Source organism: Triturus cristatus, chromosome 6, assembly GCF_964204655.1.
Source record: "Triturus cristatus chromosome 6, aTriCri1.1, whole genome shotgun sequence".
Taxonomy (NCBI): Eukaryota; Metazoa; Chordata; class Amphibia; order Caudata; family Salamandridae; genus Triturus; species Triturus cristatus.
In genome coordinates this window covers 1,724,039,853-1,724,057,388 of record NC_140589.1, presented here as the reverse complement: position 1 = coordinate 1,724,057,388, position 17,536 = coordinate 1,724,039,853, and the positions used below count along the sequence as shown (strand labels likewise).

Below are 17,536 nucleotides of genomic sequence, written 5' to 3'. Positions count from 1 at the left end.
CAATCAATCCCCTTCCCCCCTCAGATTCCCCAATAGACTCTAGTGATGTGACGAGTAATGCACTTTAGATAGGCCTTCTGCATTTCCATGACGTGTCTCTGCGTTGTGCTTAACCGTGAAGTCCATCACTTGCAGAGAGATTGATGACTGGAGAAGCTTAGGGCTTTTAGCCTTCATCGCCATCAGCCACTCTAGCGTTTTGTGGCTCGTTTTGGACAGTACACTTCATCCCAAATATGGCACACTATAATAAAGCATTTATGCCTAATTAAAGCACAGTTCTGAAGGGCTAACCATAGCCCGGAGGCTTCTTCACAATTGCATTGTAAAATGTCTGCTCAAGCACCCAAAATCCCTTTTACACTACTTATCCACACAACGTTGCTAGACTGATCCTTGGAAGTCAGCACTGTCAAAGTTGAGTCTATAATCTTATAGATGGCAGCAGTGCTTTTGTAGTATCCTGTGATACCAAGGAAGACTCATTTAGGTCTGTGTGGTGAAGATCTCCAATGTCAGCCTACACTTTGGCTTCCAGAGGGCAAAACTTCCCACTGCTCACCTCCCTTTGGTACCAGAGATAGTCTTCACGATATTGATCAACTTTATAATTCTTTTCCACGATGGTCACTTTTGATGTCTGTAACAATTGACACTTTTTGGTGTGCCCTAATTGCTTCTTCCCAGTATTGCTGTAGTCACCAATGCCATCTAGATAAACTGTACAAAGAATGTTGCTTTTGTGACAGGAAAGGGGATGTTGAGAGATACCTACGATTTAAGAGTTAGAAGATGTCATTTTCTTTCTTGTACCATTGTAATGGTTGAGGCATGTTTAGGAAAACCGGTACACATCTAGAATGTTCTTACTCCTCATATTGGGGCCTCAATGGGAATCCTCTGGGACAGCACCTTCCAGAAAATCCACAGTCTGACAGCACAGACACTGTTGCGCATGGTACAGAGGCTTGGAGTTGCTAGATCGGGAGGGATTATGGGGGAAGGTGCTGCTGGAAAGGAGATATGAAGTAAGAGTGATAGGGCAATTGGAATAAGCATGTTAGCTTGTCTGTGTACCTGCTCACTCAATTTATACTTGTGATATATCTACCTACTCCTTTTTGTGTTTGTACAGTTACTTAGAAAGGAGGACGAACTGCAAAACAACTTGCAAAACCTTACTACTACTATTCCAGCAACACAACAGAAGACTGGGTTAACCGATTAGAGGACAACAATATACATAATGTTTATATCATTGTCACAATTTAGCCTTAGAATATCATTTTACCAATCCAAGCTTTATTTCAGTCATGGAAAAGCACCATAAGTAACAAAGCAATTACAAGAATGTCAAAGCAACTATGCATCTAGAAACCACATTATGTGCACAGTAGACTGTTTGAGGTATGAGGCTACACTGTTTGAGGCGTCCCCTGCTGGGCCAAAAGCTATGGATAAGAACAAGGTTTGTAACCTGAATTTATGCACACTGACTCAGGGTGTTTACCAAAGAACCACAGAGAAGAAACTCTACATGGATCCAAAAGAATGGCCACCACATAGTTTTCTTGAAAAATGTAGTCTACTGCAGTGTTCTGGCTGATCTCGCAGCAATGTACTCCTTGAACGCCATGATCACTGCGACCACCAGATGCCCCCATGGAAGTATCCACAACAATTGGTACTTATATGTTTGGGTTCTTCTATTGTACTAAATATAGTGATATAAAACCCCATATCTCACAGGGAATCGTGAAATAGGTAAAATATTTCACAGTTGCTTGTTAAATACCGGTTTCTTCATCAAAATGACATCCCACAAAACACTGCATACCTATTTGACTCAGAAAGCTGAATTCAAAATTCTGACTGTTACATAATGCTTCACATTTCGCCCCTCAGTGGTCCTGTTAGCAAGATTGAAAGAATGTTTTTGTGGCTACAGCTGTATGGAGCTTTGATTGACTGAAATAGATTAGTAAAGCGCTATTGATACCTGTTGTAGGGCGTCCTGGTGCCATACAACAGACCTGGCAAAAGATGCAAGTGGTAGCCATTGGAAGTAAAGCCAACGTTTCTGGCTTTGGAGTAAATGGTATCAAACATTCAATGCTAATGCAGAGGCAGAGGTGTGTATAATGGTGCACATTATTTTTTACCATGAGATATAAGGGGCGAGGCACACAGGAACTCTCATAGGAGTGATAATTATACCTTGTTTTTATTCAGTCCATCACCACACACGTCTAGTTTCTGTAAGTTCTGTCAGTAACAGGTGTAAATATTACACAATTTCATAGCACTCAATGTACTGACCTCGGGCGTATGTCTCTGTTAGCCCGTGCATTAGTAGAGCCTGTGCTGCAGCGAAGATGTTTGTCCACACATGGTGAAGTGATTGTACATACTTTGTGTTTTTACACAGCACGAAGAGTTGAGCATTCTGTATCCAGCTGCAGTTGTCACCATCGACGGCTTCAGTTTATTCCAGTCATTGCGCGCTTGTCGTAACCAAGTAGCTAGAGGTAAGTCTCAGAAATGTAAATGGACCACAGCAATTCTGATGTATGCAATTCTCAGTGCTATTGCTTGCATAGCGCAGCATGGGTCTCACTCTCAACTGATATGACTATCCCGGGGGCCAGTACTTTCTGCCTTGTCCAATCGTGCTGCCATTCCTTGTTATTGTAGCGCAACCCAACATTCATGAAGAATCGCCACCAGACCTCATGTGCTCTCCTAAAACTGGATGCATGTTCCCAATGCAGCTTCTGTGTCGTGGTGCTTGCCCTGACAACTCATCGGGCACTTAACAGCAGCTACTGCTTGTAGCGTCTTCCCCAGCCCAGGAGCATGCAGATGAAATACACCACACCAGAGCTGCTATCAAGCGTTACATTAGTCCTCAGCATAACCTCACACATTGTCCATTACAACATACTTCACAGTAACCACACCCTAACACCTCACTGCATATTATGTGTTTCCTCTGAGTCCGCCCAGAACCATGAGGGTCCTAGTGCGCATGACATCAATATACTACACTGCTCACGTCACTTCCCTTGACTTTTTGAACCTTTTGCCTCAGAGGCAAACACTAAAACATTGTTTTTGTATCTTGAAAAGTCTAAATATTAAAGGCTTTTTGGACTCTTGGGCTTGCATAAATCTCTGATCAGATTCGTCTTTGTTAATGTGTATTCAATAAATATCAAAACACAAAATGACGTGGCAACGTGTTAGGGAGCATTTAGAAAAATTATTTCAAATGTTTCTCTTGCGATTCTGTCTCCTTACTACTATTTCCCTACTCTAAGGCTGGCAATTCCAACAATTGGACGAAGTGGGCTTACTAATGTGACATGCTTAATCATAGGCCACCCTGTCCCACCCTGCTAAAGTTATACTACCAGGGAGGACTCAACTTCAACTTGGGCTGTCTTGAGGGAGTTCTTAGAAATGTGTGTTCGAGGCATGTGAGCTATAGATCACATGCTTTGCATAAGCCTGCCATCTAGTGTTGGGTCCGGATGTTTGCACTTTGTTTTTCTTCAAAGAAGTCTTTTCCAGTCACGAGGTAGGTGACTCCTCCTTTCGGTGACAGTGCGCATGGGCATCGACTCCATTGTTAGATTGTTTTTTTTCCGCCATCAGGTTCGGACGTGAATCACTGCGCTCCGGTTCGACACTGTTTCTCGTGCAATCCACTACCATCGACGATATTGTTTCTCGATCGCGTTTCCCATTCTCCGCGTATTGTTTCCATTCAAAGTCTTCGATCGGAAGATTAATTGAGGGCCGTTGGGCCTACCCGCGTCGGGCCCACTAGCAGTCGATGGAACGGACTCCATTTAAAATCTGTCCCGGGTGTCGCGCTAAGTTTCCGCGCAGCGACTTGCATGAAGTGTGCAACTTGTGTCTATCCCCAGAACACGACAAACAGGACTGCGACACGTGCAGATCATTTTGATCTAAGAAGACGCTCCGTGACCGTCTGGTTCAATGAAATGTATCAACAAAGCGGCTCCACACTGGACATCTTGGGAGAAGATTTTGACCAGGAAGAATTCCACGCACATGAAGCCGAAGACGAGGAGGAACAGAGCTACATGTCCGAAGCCGACTCAGACACTGAAGAGCAAGTAACACCGGGTCAGTGTACAGTGAGTACTGACACTCCCCTGCCCCAATACTTACCGAAGAAAAAGGCTCCAGTCCTTCCTCTGCCCTCGGGCCATGGTCTGCAACGAGAAAAGGTTTTGAATGCCCCGCCCTCCGGCTTGGCACCGAAATATACAGCAAAGCCTTCCAGCTTGGGATCGAGTCTGGCCCGTTCGGGCACTGATCCGAAATCTTCGGCATTGAAATTTAAGCATGTACTAGTAACCATCTCTTCGGCACCGGAAACTAAATCTTTGGATCCGAAACCTCCGACAATTCTGGCACCAAAAACCAAACCGCCTCGTCTTCCATCCAAAGAGCCTTGTTTCGACGTTGCGCCTTGTAGCACAGACCCGAAACAAAAGGAACTGGCCATCAATCCAGACACAGGACATATTCATGTGAAATTACCAGCTAAAAGGAAACCAGAATTACTAGAGGACTACCACATTCCACTTAAAAGAAAGAATGTAGGTACTAATCCTTCTCCTTCTCCTATTACACCTCCTTCGCCCAGTGACCCAAATTTATTTATTACACCCGCAAATTCTCCACAACCACAGTCACCTGATCACCAAGATGATGGGGATGGTGATATACCTCAGGACATTATTCCTGACCCATGGGAGGATTACAATACAGATCCTAATACTGATAACAAACCAGATCTATACTCATCCAAACCCTCCCCACCAGATGGCAATATAGGATACATAGAACTGTTCAATAGGGCTGCTGAGTATCATGGGGTACAACTTCAAAGGAGGCCCTTGAAGAGGATTTTCTCTTTGAGACTACCTATGTGCAAGGGAATGCTTAAACATGCAGATGAGATTTTTAAAGAGTCTGTGTGTGCAAGGATTGTCAGACCCAGAGTAGACAAGAAGTATAAGGCGGCACCTACTGACCCTATCTACATCAAGGGCCAGGTTCCATTAGATTCCATGGTAGTCTCTAACGCTCGCAAAAGAGCAAATTCACAGACCACAGGAGATGCCCCTCCTCCTGATAAGGAGTCCAAACTCATAGATGCCTCTGGCAAAAGAGTAGCTGCGCAAGCAGCCAATGAATGGCGAATTGCAAATACCCAAGCTCGACATGACCGGGCTCATTATGACGAGCTAGAAAAATGTATACAATTTTTGCCAGATGAACATAGGAGTAAAGCTAGTGACCTAATTTAAGAGGGAAATTAATTTCCAACACATCCATTAGGTGCACTGGCAACGCAACTGATACCGCAGCTCGCGCAGTGAACACTAGCGTTCTGTTACAGAGACACGCTTGGCTCATAATTTCTGGGTTTAAACCCATGGTCCAAGCCTCTATTTTAAATCAGCTCTTTGATAACGAGCACCTCTTCGGGCCTACAGTAGATACTTCTTCAGAGAAGATGAAGAAAAATACAGTGGTCGCAAAATCCATGGGGGCTTTGCAGCTTCCTTCCAATCAGGGCTCCTTTCACTATTCCTTTTACAGTGGGGGCTCAAAGAACATATCATCAGAAAATCCCTCCTCCTCTTACAAAGGTAATAATCAGTCGCCCTCTTCGAGAGGTTACTTTAGAGGAGGATTTAGAGATAATAACGGCAAGGGAAGAGGTAGCGGCAACTCAACACGTACTTCCCCCTGCAAACAACAAACAGTGACTTCCTTCCTCTACCCCCGATCATTCCACTCCTGTCGTGGTACGTCTCTCCCAATTGCTACCCGTCTGGAATACAATAACTTCAGACAGATTATACAAGTTATCCAATATGGTTATTGCCTGGAACTTACCGCCACTCCCCCAAACATTCCTCTAAGATCACACAACATGTCCCAAGAGCATCTCGACCAAGAAGTTCTTTCTTTATTGGAAAAAAGAGCTGTAGAGCCAGTCCCACTACAATATCAAGGGGCTGGCGTATACTCCCTATACTTTCTATTACCAAAAAAGGATGGCTGTCTCAGGCCTATACTAGACCTGAGAGACCGAAATCTGTACATCCAATCAGACCATTTTCACATGGTAACACTCCACTCCTTCAACAAGGCAACTTTCTGTCTACTTTAGACTTAAAGGACGCCTACTTCCATATTCCAATACATCCCGCTCATCGCAAACACCTCAGGTTTGTGGTAGTGGGACAACATTACCAGTTCAAAGTGCTTCCATTCGGGGTCACCACTGCTCCCAGAGTATTCACCTAATGTCTGGCAGAAGTCGCAGCTCATTTGCGAAGACAACACATTCACGTCTTGCCATACTTGGAAGACTGGCTTATCAAAGCCAACTCACAAGCAAACTGTCTCCAACACACTCACAGAACAGTACAGCTGCTCCACGATCTCAGATTAACTTGAAATCTGTCCAAATCCTATCTCCAATCCTCCAACACGCAAACGTACTTAGGAGCCACTCTCAATACACAAAAAGCTCTAGCCTTTCCCAATCCAGCTAGAATCCGCAACATTCAGTCTCTAATTTCCCAGTTCCAGCCTCACCACTCATTGCCAGCTCTGGTATTCATGCAGTTACTGGGAATTATGGCATCTTGCATCTTATTAGTTCCCTGTGCAAGACTTCAAATGCGTCCCCTTCAGGAATGCTTAGCACATCAGTGGAATCAGCCTCAGAGTTAGTTATCAGATCTAGTGTTGGTGGACGGCCGCACTCATCGCTCTCTGCAGTGGGGAATCCACAAAACCTTTACAAGGGGCAGCCCCTCATCGACCCAGTTCCATAGACAGTGCTAACAGGAGACGCATTGCTTACTGGTTGGGGAGCTCATCTCCATACTCACACAGTTTAGGGCATGTGGAGTCAACCGCTCCACATCAATCACCTAGAGCTACTACAAGTATTTCTAGCTCTCAAAGCCTTTTAAGTTCACCTTGTAGGCAAAGCTGTCCTGATACGTACAGACAACATGACTGCCATGTATTATATGCAGAAACGGGGGGTGGGGGACACATTCTCTCCGGCTGTCACAACTTGCACAGGACATTTTAAGGTGGGCCATATGTCACAAAATCTTGTTGCAGAACACCTTCCAGGAGTAGACAATCAAATCGCAGACTTCTCAGCAGGCAGAGACAACAGATTCACGAGTGGGAACTCCACCCTCAAGTTCTCCTCCCGATCTTTCAGATGTGGGGCTTCCCAGACATAGATCTGTTCGCCACCCACCAAAACGCAAAATGAACAAGCTTCGCCTCCAGGTATCCACACCCATTGTCCAAGGGCAATGCACTATGGATCAACTGGTCATGGATACTTGCCTATGCTTTTCCGCCTCTCCCACTCATTCCACTAGTGGTTCGGAAGCTCAGGCAAACGTCCCTCACACTAATCCTAATAGCTCCCACATGGGCCTGTCAACTTTGGTTCACCACCCTGTTGGAGCTTTCAATAGTTCCTCATCAAAATCTACATCTCACATCCAATCTCCTCACACAGAGCCGTGGAGATATAAGACACCCAGATCCCAGACATTTCAACCTAGCGATCTGGCACCTGAAGTCATAGAGTTTGGCTATCTCAATCTTCTGCCAGACTCTATGAATATTAATTAAAGAAGCTAGGCGTCCTACTACAAGAGCTTGCTATGCATCAAAATGATCGCGATTTGTTATTTACTGTAATAATGACCATATCAACCCGCTTGGTGCTTCAGTTCAAAACATCATTTTCTATTTACTGCATTTACAACACTCAAATTTAGCGTACACATCCATACGCTTACATCTCGCTGCAATAGCCGCATACCTTCAAAATAGACATCTGTCTCTTTTCAGAGTGCCTGTTATTAAGGCCTTTATGGAAGGACTCAAAAAAGTTATTCCCCCAAGACTTCCACCTGCCCCAGTGTGGAATCTTAATATTTTTTTCACCAGATTAATGGGTCCACCCTTTGAGCCATTGCATAAATGTGAATTACAATTTCTCACTTGGAAAGTGGCTTTCGTCATTGCTATTACATCACTTAGGAGAGTGGGTGAGCTTCAGGCACTAACCATAGAAGAACCATTTTTACAAATACACCACAACAAAGTGGTTCTTCGTACTAGCTCTAAATTCTTACCCAAAGTAGTATCTGCCTTCCACATCAACCAATCTGTTGAGTTGCATGTGTTCTTTCGTCAACCAGATTCAGTAGCAGAACGAGCCTTTCACAAATTAGATGTGAAAAGACCATTACTCTATTAAATAGAAAGGACAAAACCTGTTTGTAAGACTGAACAACTATTTGTTGCTTTTGCTTCACCACATAAAGGCAGTCCCATTTTAAAATCCGGTATTGCGAGGTGGATAGTCAAATGTATTCAGACATGCTATGCAAAAGCAAAAAGAACTTTAACAATTCCCCCTAGAGCGCATTCCACTCGCAAACTGGGGGCTTCTATGGCTTTCTTAGGAAACATCCCCATAGCTGACATCTGCAAAGATGCAACATGGTCTACACCTCACACATTTACAAAACATTATTGTGTAGATGTGTTAGCAAGACAATAAGCTAATGTAGGCCAGGCAGTTCTACGTACCCAAAAGCCACCACTTTTGGAAGATTACTGCTGTATAGTCTATGCAAAGCATGTGATCTACAGCTCACATGCCTTGAACGGAAAATGCGACTTACCCAGTATGCATCTGTTCTTGGCATGTAGAGCTGTAGATTCACATGTGGCCACCCGCCTCCCCGGGTATCTATACCTGTTGCAGCAATATCTTACTTAGATACATACACATGGACATCTTACTCCGTTCTCACTCGCTGCGGGAAAACAATCTAACAAAGGAGTCGATGCCCATGCACACTATCACCGAAAGGAGAAGTCACCTATCTTGTGACTGGAAAAACCTTCGAGGAAAAACAAAGTGCAAACATCCGGACCCAACACTAGATGGCAGCCTTATGCAAAGCATGTGAATCTACAGCTCTACATGCCAACAACAGATGCATACTTGGTAAGTAGCATTTTCCTTTTTTCTGGATATATCACTGGGATCCAGTTTATACTGTTTAAAATATCTTAGAGTAAACCACAAAGTATCCCTTTATTTAGGTGGTACCCTAGGCCTACTAAAAATACTATAAAGTATTATCGGAGGGTAGTAGTGGGTGATATGTCCCTTGCATACCTCCGAGGTGCCAACATGTTTCTGCCCTTCGACAGCCTAAATAGGCCTCGGGCCTTCGTCAGGGCTTACGTATAGATCCCTATACTTAATTAAAGTGAGGGAGGAATTTTTAGAAGTCACCAGGTAATGACACCTGATGTGGAAAAAAAGTAGAAAATAGCAGTGGCATTAGGGTAGACCGGTATATAACATGTGTATTACACATTATAGACCGCATATAAATCCTGCGGTACATTCTTACGGATTTAAAAACATGAAGATACATAAACATACAAAAGTGGCACATGTGACACATCACGCACTCACTTCTGCATGCGTACAACGGCGACAAGGACACACATGAATAGAACACACTTGCACATTTCCCTGCAGGTTTTAACTTTAGCTAGTGCCAGGGGGCTCTTTACCCATGGTCTTTTCTGGGTGGGTGTCTCCTGTTGTCCAACACTGAGGGATATAGATAACAGTGGCACCTTAGATACACATAGTTGGACTCAAAAGTGCAGTAGGGTCTTAGTGGCCCTTTTTCTATGTCATGAAGGGAAGAGATAGCCCTTCATTTCAAAAGTGCCCAGCCTATGGTACTGGGTAGTTTGCAATCATACACTTAGTTCCTCAAGGAGAGGCGCTCGTAGTGATCCTACCCTTTCCAATCAAACAGCCCGCTGATAAAATGGTTAGTTGCAAATGCAGGAATTTATAAGGAGCAGAAATGACTGCCATAATGAGCAGTGTATCAAAACACACCTGTAGTTAGATGGGCTTGTTTTTTACTCAGCGCATAAGTAAATGATCGTGCACTGACCCGCTATTGGTCGAGAGCCGATATTGAATCCAAAAGTGAGCCCCTGTCATTAAATAGGAGGGTATTTGGGAGCTCCGAAACACACACGGGACAAGGTGGCCTGTAATGAAGCATGTCACAATACCGGAGTGAGCTCACCTCGTCCAATTCTTGGAATTGCCAGACTTTAAAGTTGGAAAATAGTAGTAGAGAGACAGAATCGTAAGAGAAGCATTTGAAATACTTTTTCTAAATGCTCTCTAATAAGTTACCACCTCACTTTGTCTTTTGATATTATATTAGAGGAAGGTGTGGGGCCTCACTCTGCCTCTTTTTATCCTTTGGTGTTTGTCATTATATGAATAAGGCATGCAGCAAAATAGATGATTCTACCAAGTACTTTTTCCATACTAACCCGCATGTGTTACAGAGGCACTGCAGCTCTTTCTTGAGCAATTTCACCCAGAATCTGTACACTCTGAAGATGTAGGTGTGCACGATTTCTCAGAGGAACTCCAACTTAAGCTAGTGATAATTTTGTATGGGATGTTTATATAGTTTTGTGTGAAATGAAAAGGATATATTGCCAATCATCATAGACGCACTACACAGTCCATGACTATTTTATCAAGGGATTTTGTTACAAGAAGATCTAGTGGGCACAAATATGTTCAATGAGGAACACATACTTATTGACCAGAATGATTTTGCTCAAAAGCTCAAAATAAAGTCAGTGTGTCAGCTAAACTCAAATTTCGAGTGAGTTATGCAGTTCTTAGCCACTGTGAATTAGTATTTTCCTTCTTGTTGTTGCTTGAACATTATTTTCATTGTTCTTATTGTTTGACCATTGGTCAATACCTTCTGCAGCTGCAGCATCTGGCAGTGAGAATGTCCAGCCTCCACCGCTGGCGTACAAGAAGTGGGGTCTGCAGGATGTTGACAGTATTGTTGACCATGTCAGCATTGGTGAGTACTTCATCTCTCAGATTTTTTTCTTCTAATTTTATTTACTGTTGGTATAAGGAAGTGAGCACAATTATTACCTGTCACAGTGCTTCTTGCAATTTTTATTAATGATTCTGAACACATCTTTCATCAAATTGCATTTTAAATCAGAAGACCCTCGTTGTTTATACTTGAATTTTTGAGGGATTGTATAGTTGTATATACACAAATGTGTTTGTATAATGAATTTGATAATAATGTAAAGTTGTTTTTTTAAGTAAGCACAAGACGTTTAGTGTTTTTCTTTGACTCAGTTAGTACTGTCTTTGGTGATCTGGGTAAAATTGAAGTCCTGAAAATTAAACCACAGACCTCTGTATTCTGACAGCAGCTCATGCTACAGTAGAGAAACCGCACTTATGGAAATCGAGGACAGGGTCATTCACTACATTCTAAGTAATCCTGCTTTGGTGCCTTTCCCAAGTGGCAGGAGCCTTGGCATCCTTTGACCCTTGGTTCTCATTCTTACTATTCAACTGATACTAAAAACGTAAACTAGAGCCCAGTACATCTGCTTCTGTCATGTGTCATTTGTACCCCATTTATCCACTTTTACTCTATTGTAGCTACCTCTCCTTCCAACCTTTAGTTATCATCAACAACCACCACCTGTCCTACAACTCCTATATAAATTACCATCAATTTCTACCAACAAATCACAAAAAGTAAGATGGACACAAGGCATGAGATAACGTGGTGATAAGAGGCCTAAAGCAAGCAAATAATTGTGGGCCCACTCCTTCATCTCTTTGGACAACTGCCCGAGACCTCAGGCACTGCCATTAGAATCTCTTCTCAATATCGCTCAACACCTCAAAATGAACTACCTCTCAGTCAGAAACACCATTGTATTTGGAAACATTTATTTGCCTATATTAACTTGAGGGAGGTGTGGCAAAGAGTTTCATGTTTAAAGTTTATTGAATACACGAGAAAAGTGCAGTTTGTTTAATGTGTACTGGAGTGTTTATCTGTTTTGCTGTTGTGATATGTATATTTTAATAGGACCTCTATCACTATAGAAGTGACATATCCTACCTACAGACCATGCCTGAGCCTTTATAACCATACCAGCATTAATGTAGCCAGCAGTTCTACATATCTGACCTGCCAAATACATGGTTCATGGTGGCATCCACGCTGTGAAATGTCCTCAAATGGTATAGTTGTAACCTGACCACTGTAATTGGCCAGTATCACTATGGAAGTGATGAGAAGAGTGTGACATTGGCTGTAACTTTTTGTGTGACCTGTTATGAAAGCATTTTTGATCTCTAGTATCACGTAAAATAGATTTTCATTAACCAAGATGCAATCACAGGAAAGACAGGCCCAGTTTGTACACACCAACACCTATTGTTTCATCCAAACATTGCAGCAACCTTAAAAAAAAATCTGTCTAGTGAAGACTCAGTGACTGACAGAGTGACAATATCAAGCCTCATCATATATGAGATGTTTAGTGCGGCTTTTTGTTTTTCTTTGTGTTCTGGAGTTTATAGTCTTGGATTTGTGATGAATACAGTAAAACAGCAAGTCCCAGAATACAAAGGAAAAAGCGGGACAAGAGAAGCCACTTACCCCTAACTTAGGGGAATGCTCGACCACTAAATGAATGAGTAACTCAATTCCTAAAGCATACCTTACTGTAAATCAATCTCTTGGTGTTATGGTCAATATGGGGAAGATAATTGATGGTTATCTGTGGTGCTTGTCGGTATGGATGAGGACATGATGGTGATATAATCAGTGTGCAGCTGGGGCTTTCATGGTAAACAGGCTCATAGCATCTTTTCCCCACCGACTGTTCCAGACACCTTCCTATGCACAGGGCAAAGCAACCCTGTTGGGAATATTTGTATGAAAAGATGAGCAGTTTATACTTTGGAGAGATTGGGCTGCAAAGTGATTCAATGTTGTGTGCGAGACGTTCAGCCAATAGAATTTCCTTTTAAGGTAGCAATACTTTTCATTCTGAGATTTATACTTTTTTTTTTATATATATATATTTGTGTACCTAAAACTCCCAGCATGCAAATTGCTGTTTAACGATCTTGAGTGACTCAAAGTGTATCACATGAAAAGATCCACTTGACAACAGAAGAGCTTCAAGTTTTTCAGTTGCATGCATGAGTAGCTAATACAGTACAGATATTTTTATTTGCATTCTGGATTTTTTTTAAACGTTTTTTATTGGCAGAACAAAACATCATTATATCCTGTGAAGCATGCCCCAGTGTGCAAATGAAACACCAGACATATTAGTGCTTTTACTTTCCAAAGTAATAATGCAAGTGGTGCAGTGTAATAGATACAAGTTATTGTACCTCAGAGGTATTATCTGATAGATTCCTTACCTTAGAATTACCCCCAGGCGTCAGACTGGATCCGGAAAGTTGTTCAATCAGCAGTACCTCTGCGCGTCGGAAGATGGCGTCGGTCGGCTTCGCGTTCGTCGTTGGCGTCGTCTCGCCGGGATGACATCGCGGTAGCTACTTAGACGGTGGCCTCGCGTGCTGATGTCAGTTCTTTCTTTTTCCGCACCAGCCAGCACAGATCCGAAGAGAGCGGTACCGCCAGTCACTTTTTGACTGAACTTTATGAGCGACTTTTGTCGACATCTTTTTGAGTCTGACACCTGGTGCACGTAGGGATGCCCGGCTTCAAGGCTTGTGGATCCTGTTCCTAACTAATGTCGGTTATGGATCCGCACCGCATTTGCCTCTTTTGCCTGGAGCGTGACCACAACCCCAAGTCATACTCCGACTGCCAGTCTATGGCTCCGAAGGCTTTGCGGGAGCGGTCCCGCAAGCTTCTTGAGCGTCGGCAGCCGGCTCCGCGCCATTCGATGTCCCGGTCGCGAGGGAGGTCGAGGGACCGGTCGCGGAGCCATCACCATTCTTCTAAGTCTTCGCACTCGGGGTCAGGTAAGTCGAAGCACAAGAAGAAGTCGAAGAAGCATCATTGCTCTTCGACTTCTCCCCATCTGTCGGCTGACGAACCGAGGGATGTGGGAGGCACCCCTCCTGCGGCTCCGCGTGCGGAACCTGAAGAGGCAACTCCGAGCTTCCCTCCCGTCCCGGCACCCTGAGTGACTCCTGCCCAGTTTCGTAAGTTTTACGAGGTGATGCACGTCATCTTTGGGCCGCTCGAACTCGTCGGTGGGCCTTTGGGCCCCACGGACTCTGTTGGGCCCCTCTTGGATCCAGGCCTGGATCCGGATCGGCGCCAGGTGACCTTATTACGCCTGCACCGGCGCCGCTTCCTCTGGCACCGCTACCTCATTCGATGCCGGTCGGCCCCCCGGCCGGCGTCGACCCCAGCCTACAACCTGATGTGGACCTGGAGCCGGACCGGCGTCGCCCGACGCCGGGTCTGGTGCCGAAAGGGGTTTTTGTGCCCCTGTTCACTCCTAGGGTCCCTTTTAGGCCAGATTGGCACCCAGAGGATGAGGGGGAGGACTGGGAGGGGTCAGGTGACTCTCTGACTGACCAGTCGGACAGTGAACAGGACTGGAGAGAGGAACTGGGGATGCCAATGGTCTGGACACCTCCCCTGAACTTTACATGATGTCTCCTGTTACCGTGGCTACGGAGGAGGGAGCGTCATACGCAGTGGTGTTGCGTAGGGCAGCCGAGGCTCTCAACCTCGATCTCCCTACAGTGATGGTCAGGACTAACCTTCTAACTGAGGTGCTTCAACCGCAAGCAAGCTCCTCGGAGCCCCTGCTGCCATTTAATAAAGCCCTCACAATGTCCTTTTGGGCACCTGGTCCAGGCCCAACACGGGGGCTCCCGTGGATAGGATGATTGCCCGACGCCGGCTCCGGGCGACCCAACTTTCCTCTCCCAACATCCCACCCCTGAGAGCTTGGTGGTCCACGCCTCTGCCTCCAAGAGCGCATTCCCTACCTCTCCACCGGAGAGGGAATCCAGGAAGCTGGATCATCTTGGGAAGAAGATTTTCTCTCCCGCCAGCTTGGGACTGCGGTCGGTAAACACCGCATGTCTATTGGGCTGTTATTCCCACTCTGTGTGGGATACGGTTGCGCAGGTGCTGCCTCAGTGTCCAGAGGAGACCCGAACAGTGCTCTCCCAGGGTATTGCTGCTGGGAGGGATGCAGCGAAGTTTACCATCCGTTGTGGACTGGATACCGCCGACACTCTAGGCAGGACGATTTCATGTCGGTAGCCCTTCAACGCTACGCCTGGATGAGATCGACTGGCTTTTCTGGGGATGTCCAGAATACTCTCATGGACATGCCCTTTGATCGCCGTCGCCTTTTTGGCAACAAAGCGGACAACGCTCTACAGCATTTCAAGGACTCACAGGCTACGGCCAAGTCCTTGGGCCTCTCCAGCCACCCTGCGCAGTCAGCTTTTCGCCCCATTTCGTGGCTAGTGAGGGGGTGCCCCACTACATTCTGCCCAGAGCCACAGGCCGACACAAGTTCCCCAACCTTCATGCTGCCGGGGACATGGGAACCACCGTCGGGGTTCAGGGTGCCAGCGGGCGGGCCAGTCCATCAACCCCTCCCCCTCTGCAGCAGCCTCCAAGCCTTCCTAGTCCGACATGTCAGGCCCATCAAACGTCAGTGGGCGTCAGGATCCGTCATCACCTCCCCCACTGGCGCACCATCATGTCAGACAGATGGGCTTTGCAGATACTCTGAAGGGGATACTCCCTCCCCTTCGAGGCTACCCCTCCAGCCATGCCACCACAGTACCACCGCATGTCGGAGGATCATCTGGGCCTTCTCCAACAGGAAGTTACGTCTCTCCTGACCAAGGGAGCCATCGAGCACGTTCCTGTTCCAGAAGTAGGTTGTGATTCTTACTCCCACTATTTTCTGGTGCCCAAGAAGGACAAGGGCCTGTGTCCTATCTTGGATCTCAGGAACATCAACTGCTTCCTCCAGAAGGAGTTCAAAATGTTGATGCTCGCTCAGGTCTTGTCTGCCCTCGCCCCTGCAGACTGCTTGGTAGCGTTGGACCTGCAGGACGCTTATTTTCACATCCCCGTCCTGCAGGCCCACTGGTGTTTCCTTTGGTTCACGGTAGGCCACAAGCACTTTCCGTTTGCCATGCCCCCCTTTGGCCTTACCAGCGCGCCTCGGATGTTCATGAAAGTGATGGCGGTGGTTGCAGCTCATCTGCACAGATCAGGAGTTCCAGTCTTCGGCTATCACGACGACTGGCTGTTTAAGGTGGGCTCCCCCAGGCAGTCGTCTCCCACCTCCAGACTACGGCCAACCTCCTGCATTCACTGGGGTTCTCCATCAATGTGCCGAAGTCACACCTGATCCCCTCTCAGAAGCTCCTCTTTATCGGAGCAGTTCTGGACACAACGCGGTTTCAGATTTATCCTCCCGAACAGCGAGTCCGGGATATTCGGGCTATGATTCCGATCTTTCAGCCTCTATCCCAGGTTTCGGTCAGGATGACTCGGAGGCTGCTGGGCCTCATGGCATCCTGCATCCTGCATCCTGCTGGTCGATCATGCCAGGTGGCATATGCGGGCTCTGCAGTGGGACCTGAAGTTCCAGTGGGCGCAGCATCAGGGGAATCTGTCCAATTGCATCCAGATCTCGGAGGGCACTGCACGTCAACTGCAGTGGTGGCTCACAAACCAGGATTGGGTCAACGCCATTCCTCTCCCTTCCCCAACCAGAGCACACAGTGGTGACGGATGCATCTCTTCTGGGATGGGATAGCCACATGGGAGAGGCGGAGATCAGAGGTCTCTGGTCTCCGGTGGAGTCCGGGCTCCACATCAACCTTCTGGAGCTCCCGGCGAAGGCATTCCTTCCCTCTGTCCGAGGAAGAGTAGTGCAGGTGTTCACGGACAGCACCACCCCCATGTGGAACTGCAACAAACAGGGAGGGGTGGGGCCGAAGACCCTATGTCAGGAGGCCCTTCGCCTCTGGACATGGCTGGAACATCAGTGCATTTCTTTGGTGGTTTAACACTTGGCAGGTTCCCTGAACGCTAGGGCGGACAAACTCTGCCGCAGGTGCATGATGGATCACGAATGGCATCTTCACTCGGAGGTGGTGCAAGGTCAATTTCAACAGTGGAGAGAGCCTTGGTAAGATCTATTTGCCACCGAAGAGAACGCGCAATGTCAGGAATTCAGCACGTTGGAATTTCCAAGGCAGCATTCACTAGGCGACACTTTTCGGCGCGAGTGGAGTTGCAGTCTGTTGTACGCTTTTCCACCTATACTACTTCTGCCCAGAGTGCTGAAGAATATCAAATGCAACCTGGCCCAAGTCATTCTTGTGGCTCCGGATTGGGCACGAAGAGTCTGGTATCCCGAGCTGCTCAACATGGCCATCGATCCTCCGATTCGACTCCCTCTTCGGGAGGATCTTCTGTCGCAGCAGCAGGGGACGGTCCTCCACCCGAACCTGTACAGCCTCCACCTCCGTCGTCGTAGCTCATCTGCGCAGATC

At 46.2% G+C, this 17,536-nt stretch overlaps 1 protein-coding gene across 2 annotated transcripts in view; it reads left to right on the top strand.

Moving 5' to 3' along the window:
• The window catches only part of RAB3GAP2 (RAB3 GTPase activating non-catalytic protein subunit 2), a 687,447-nt gene that overhangs the window by 186,899 nt on the left and 483,012 nt on the right, over positions 1-17,536 (top strand). For both annotated transcript variants that reach the window (XM_085612952.1, XM_085612951.1), the window contains exons 8-9: positions 2,429-2,528; positions 10,944-11,042. In XM_085612952.1, the coding sequence (XP_085469078.1) occupies positions 2,429-2,528; positions 10,944-11,042 (199 nt within the window). The remainder of the gene's footprint in view (positions 1-2,428; positions 2,529-10,943; positions 11,043-17,536) is intronic.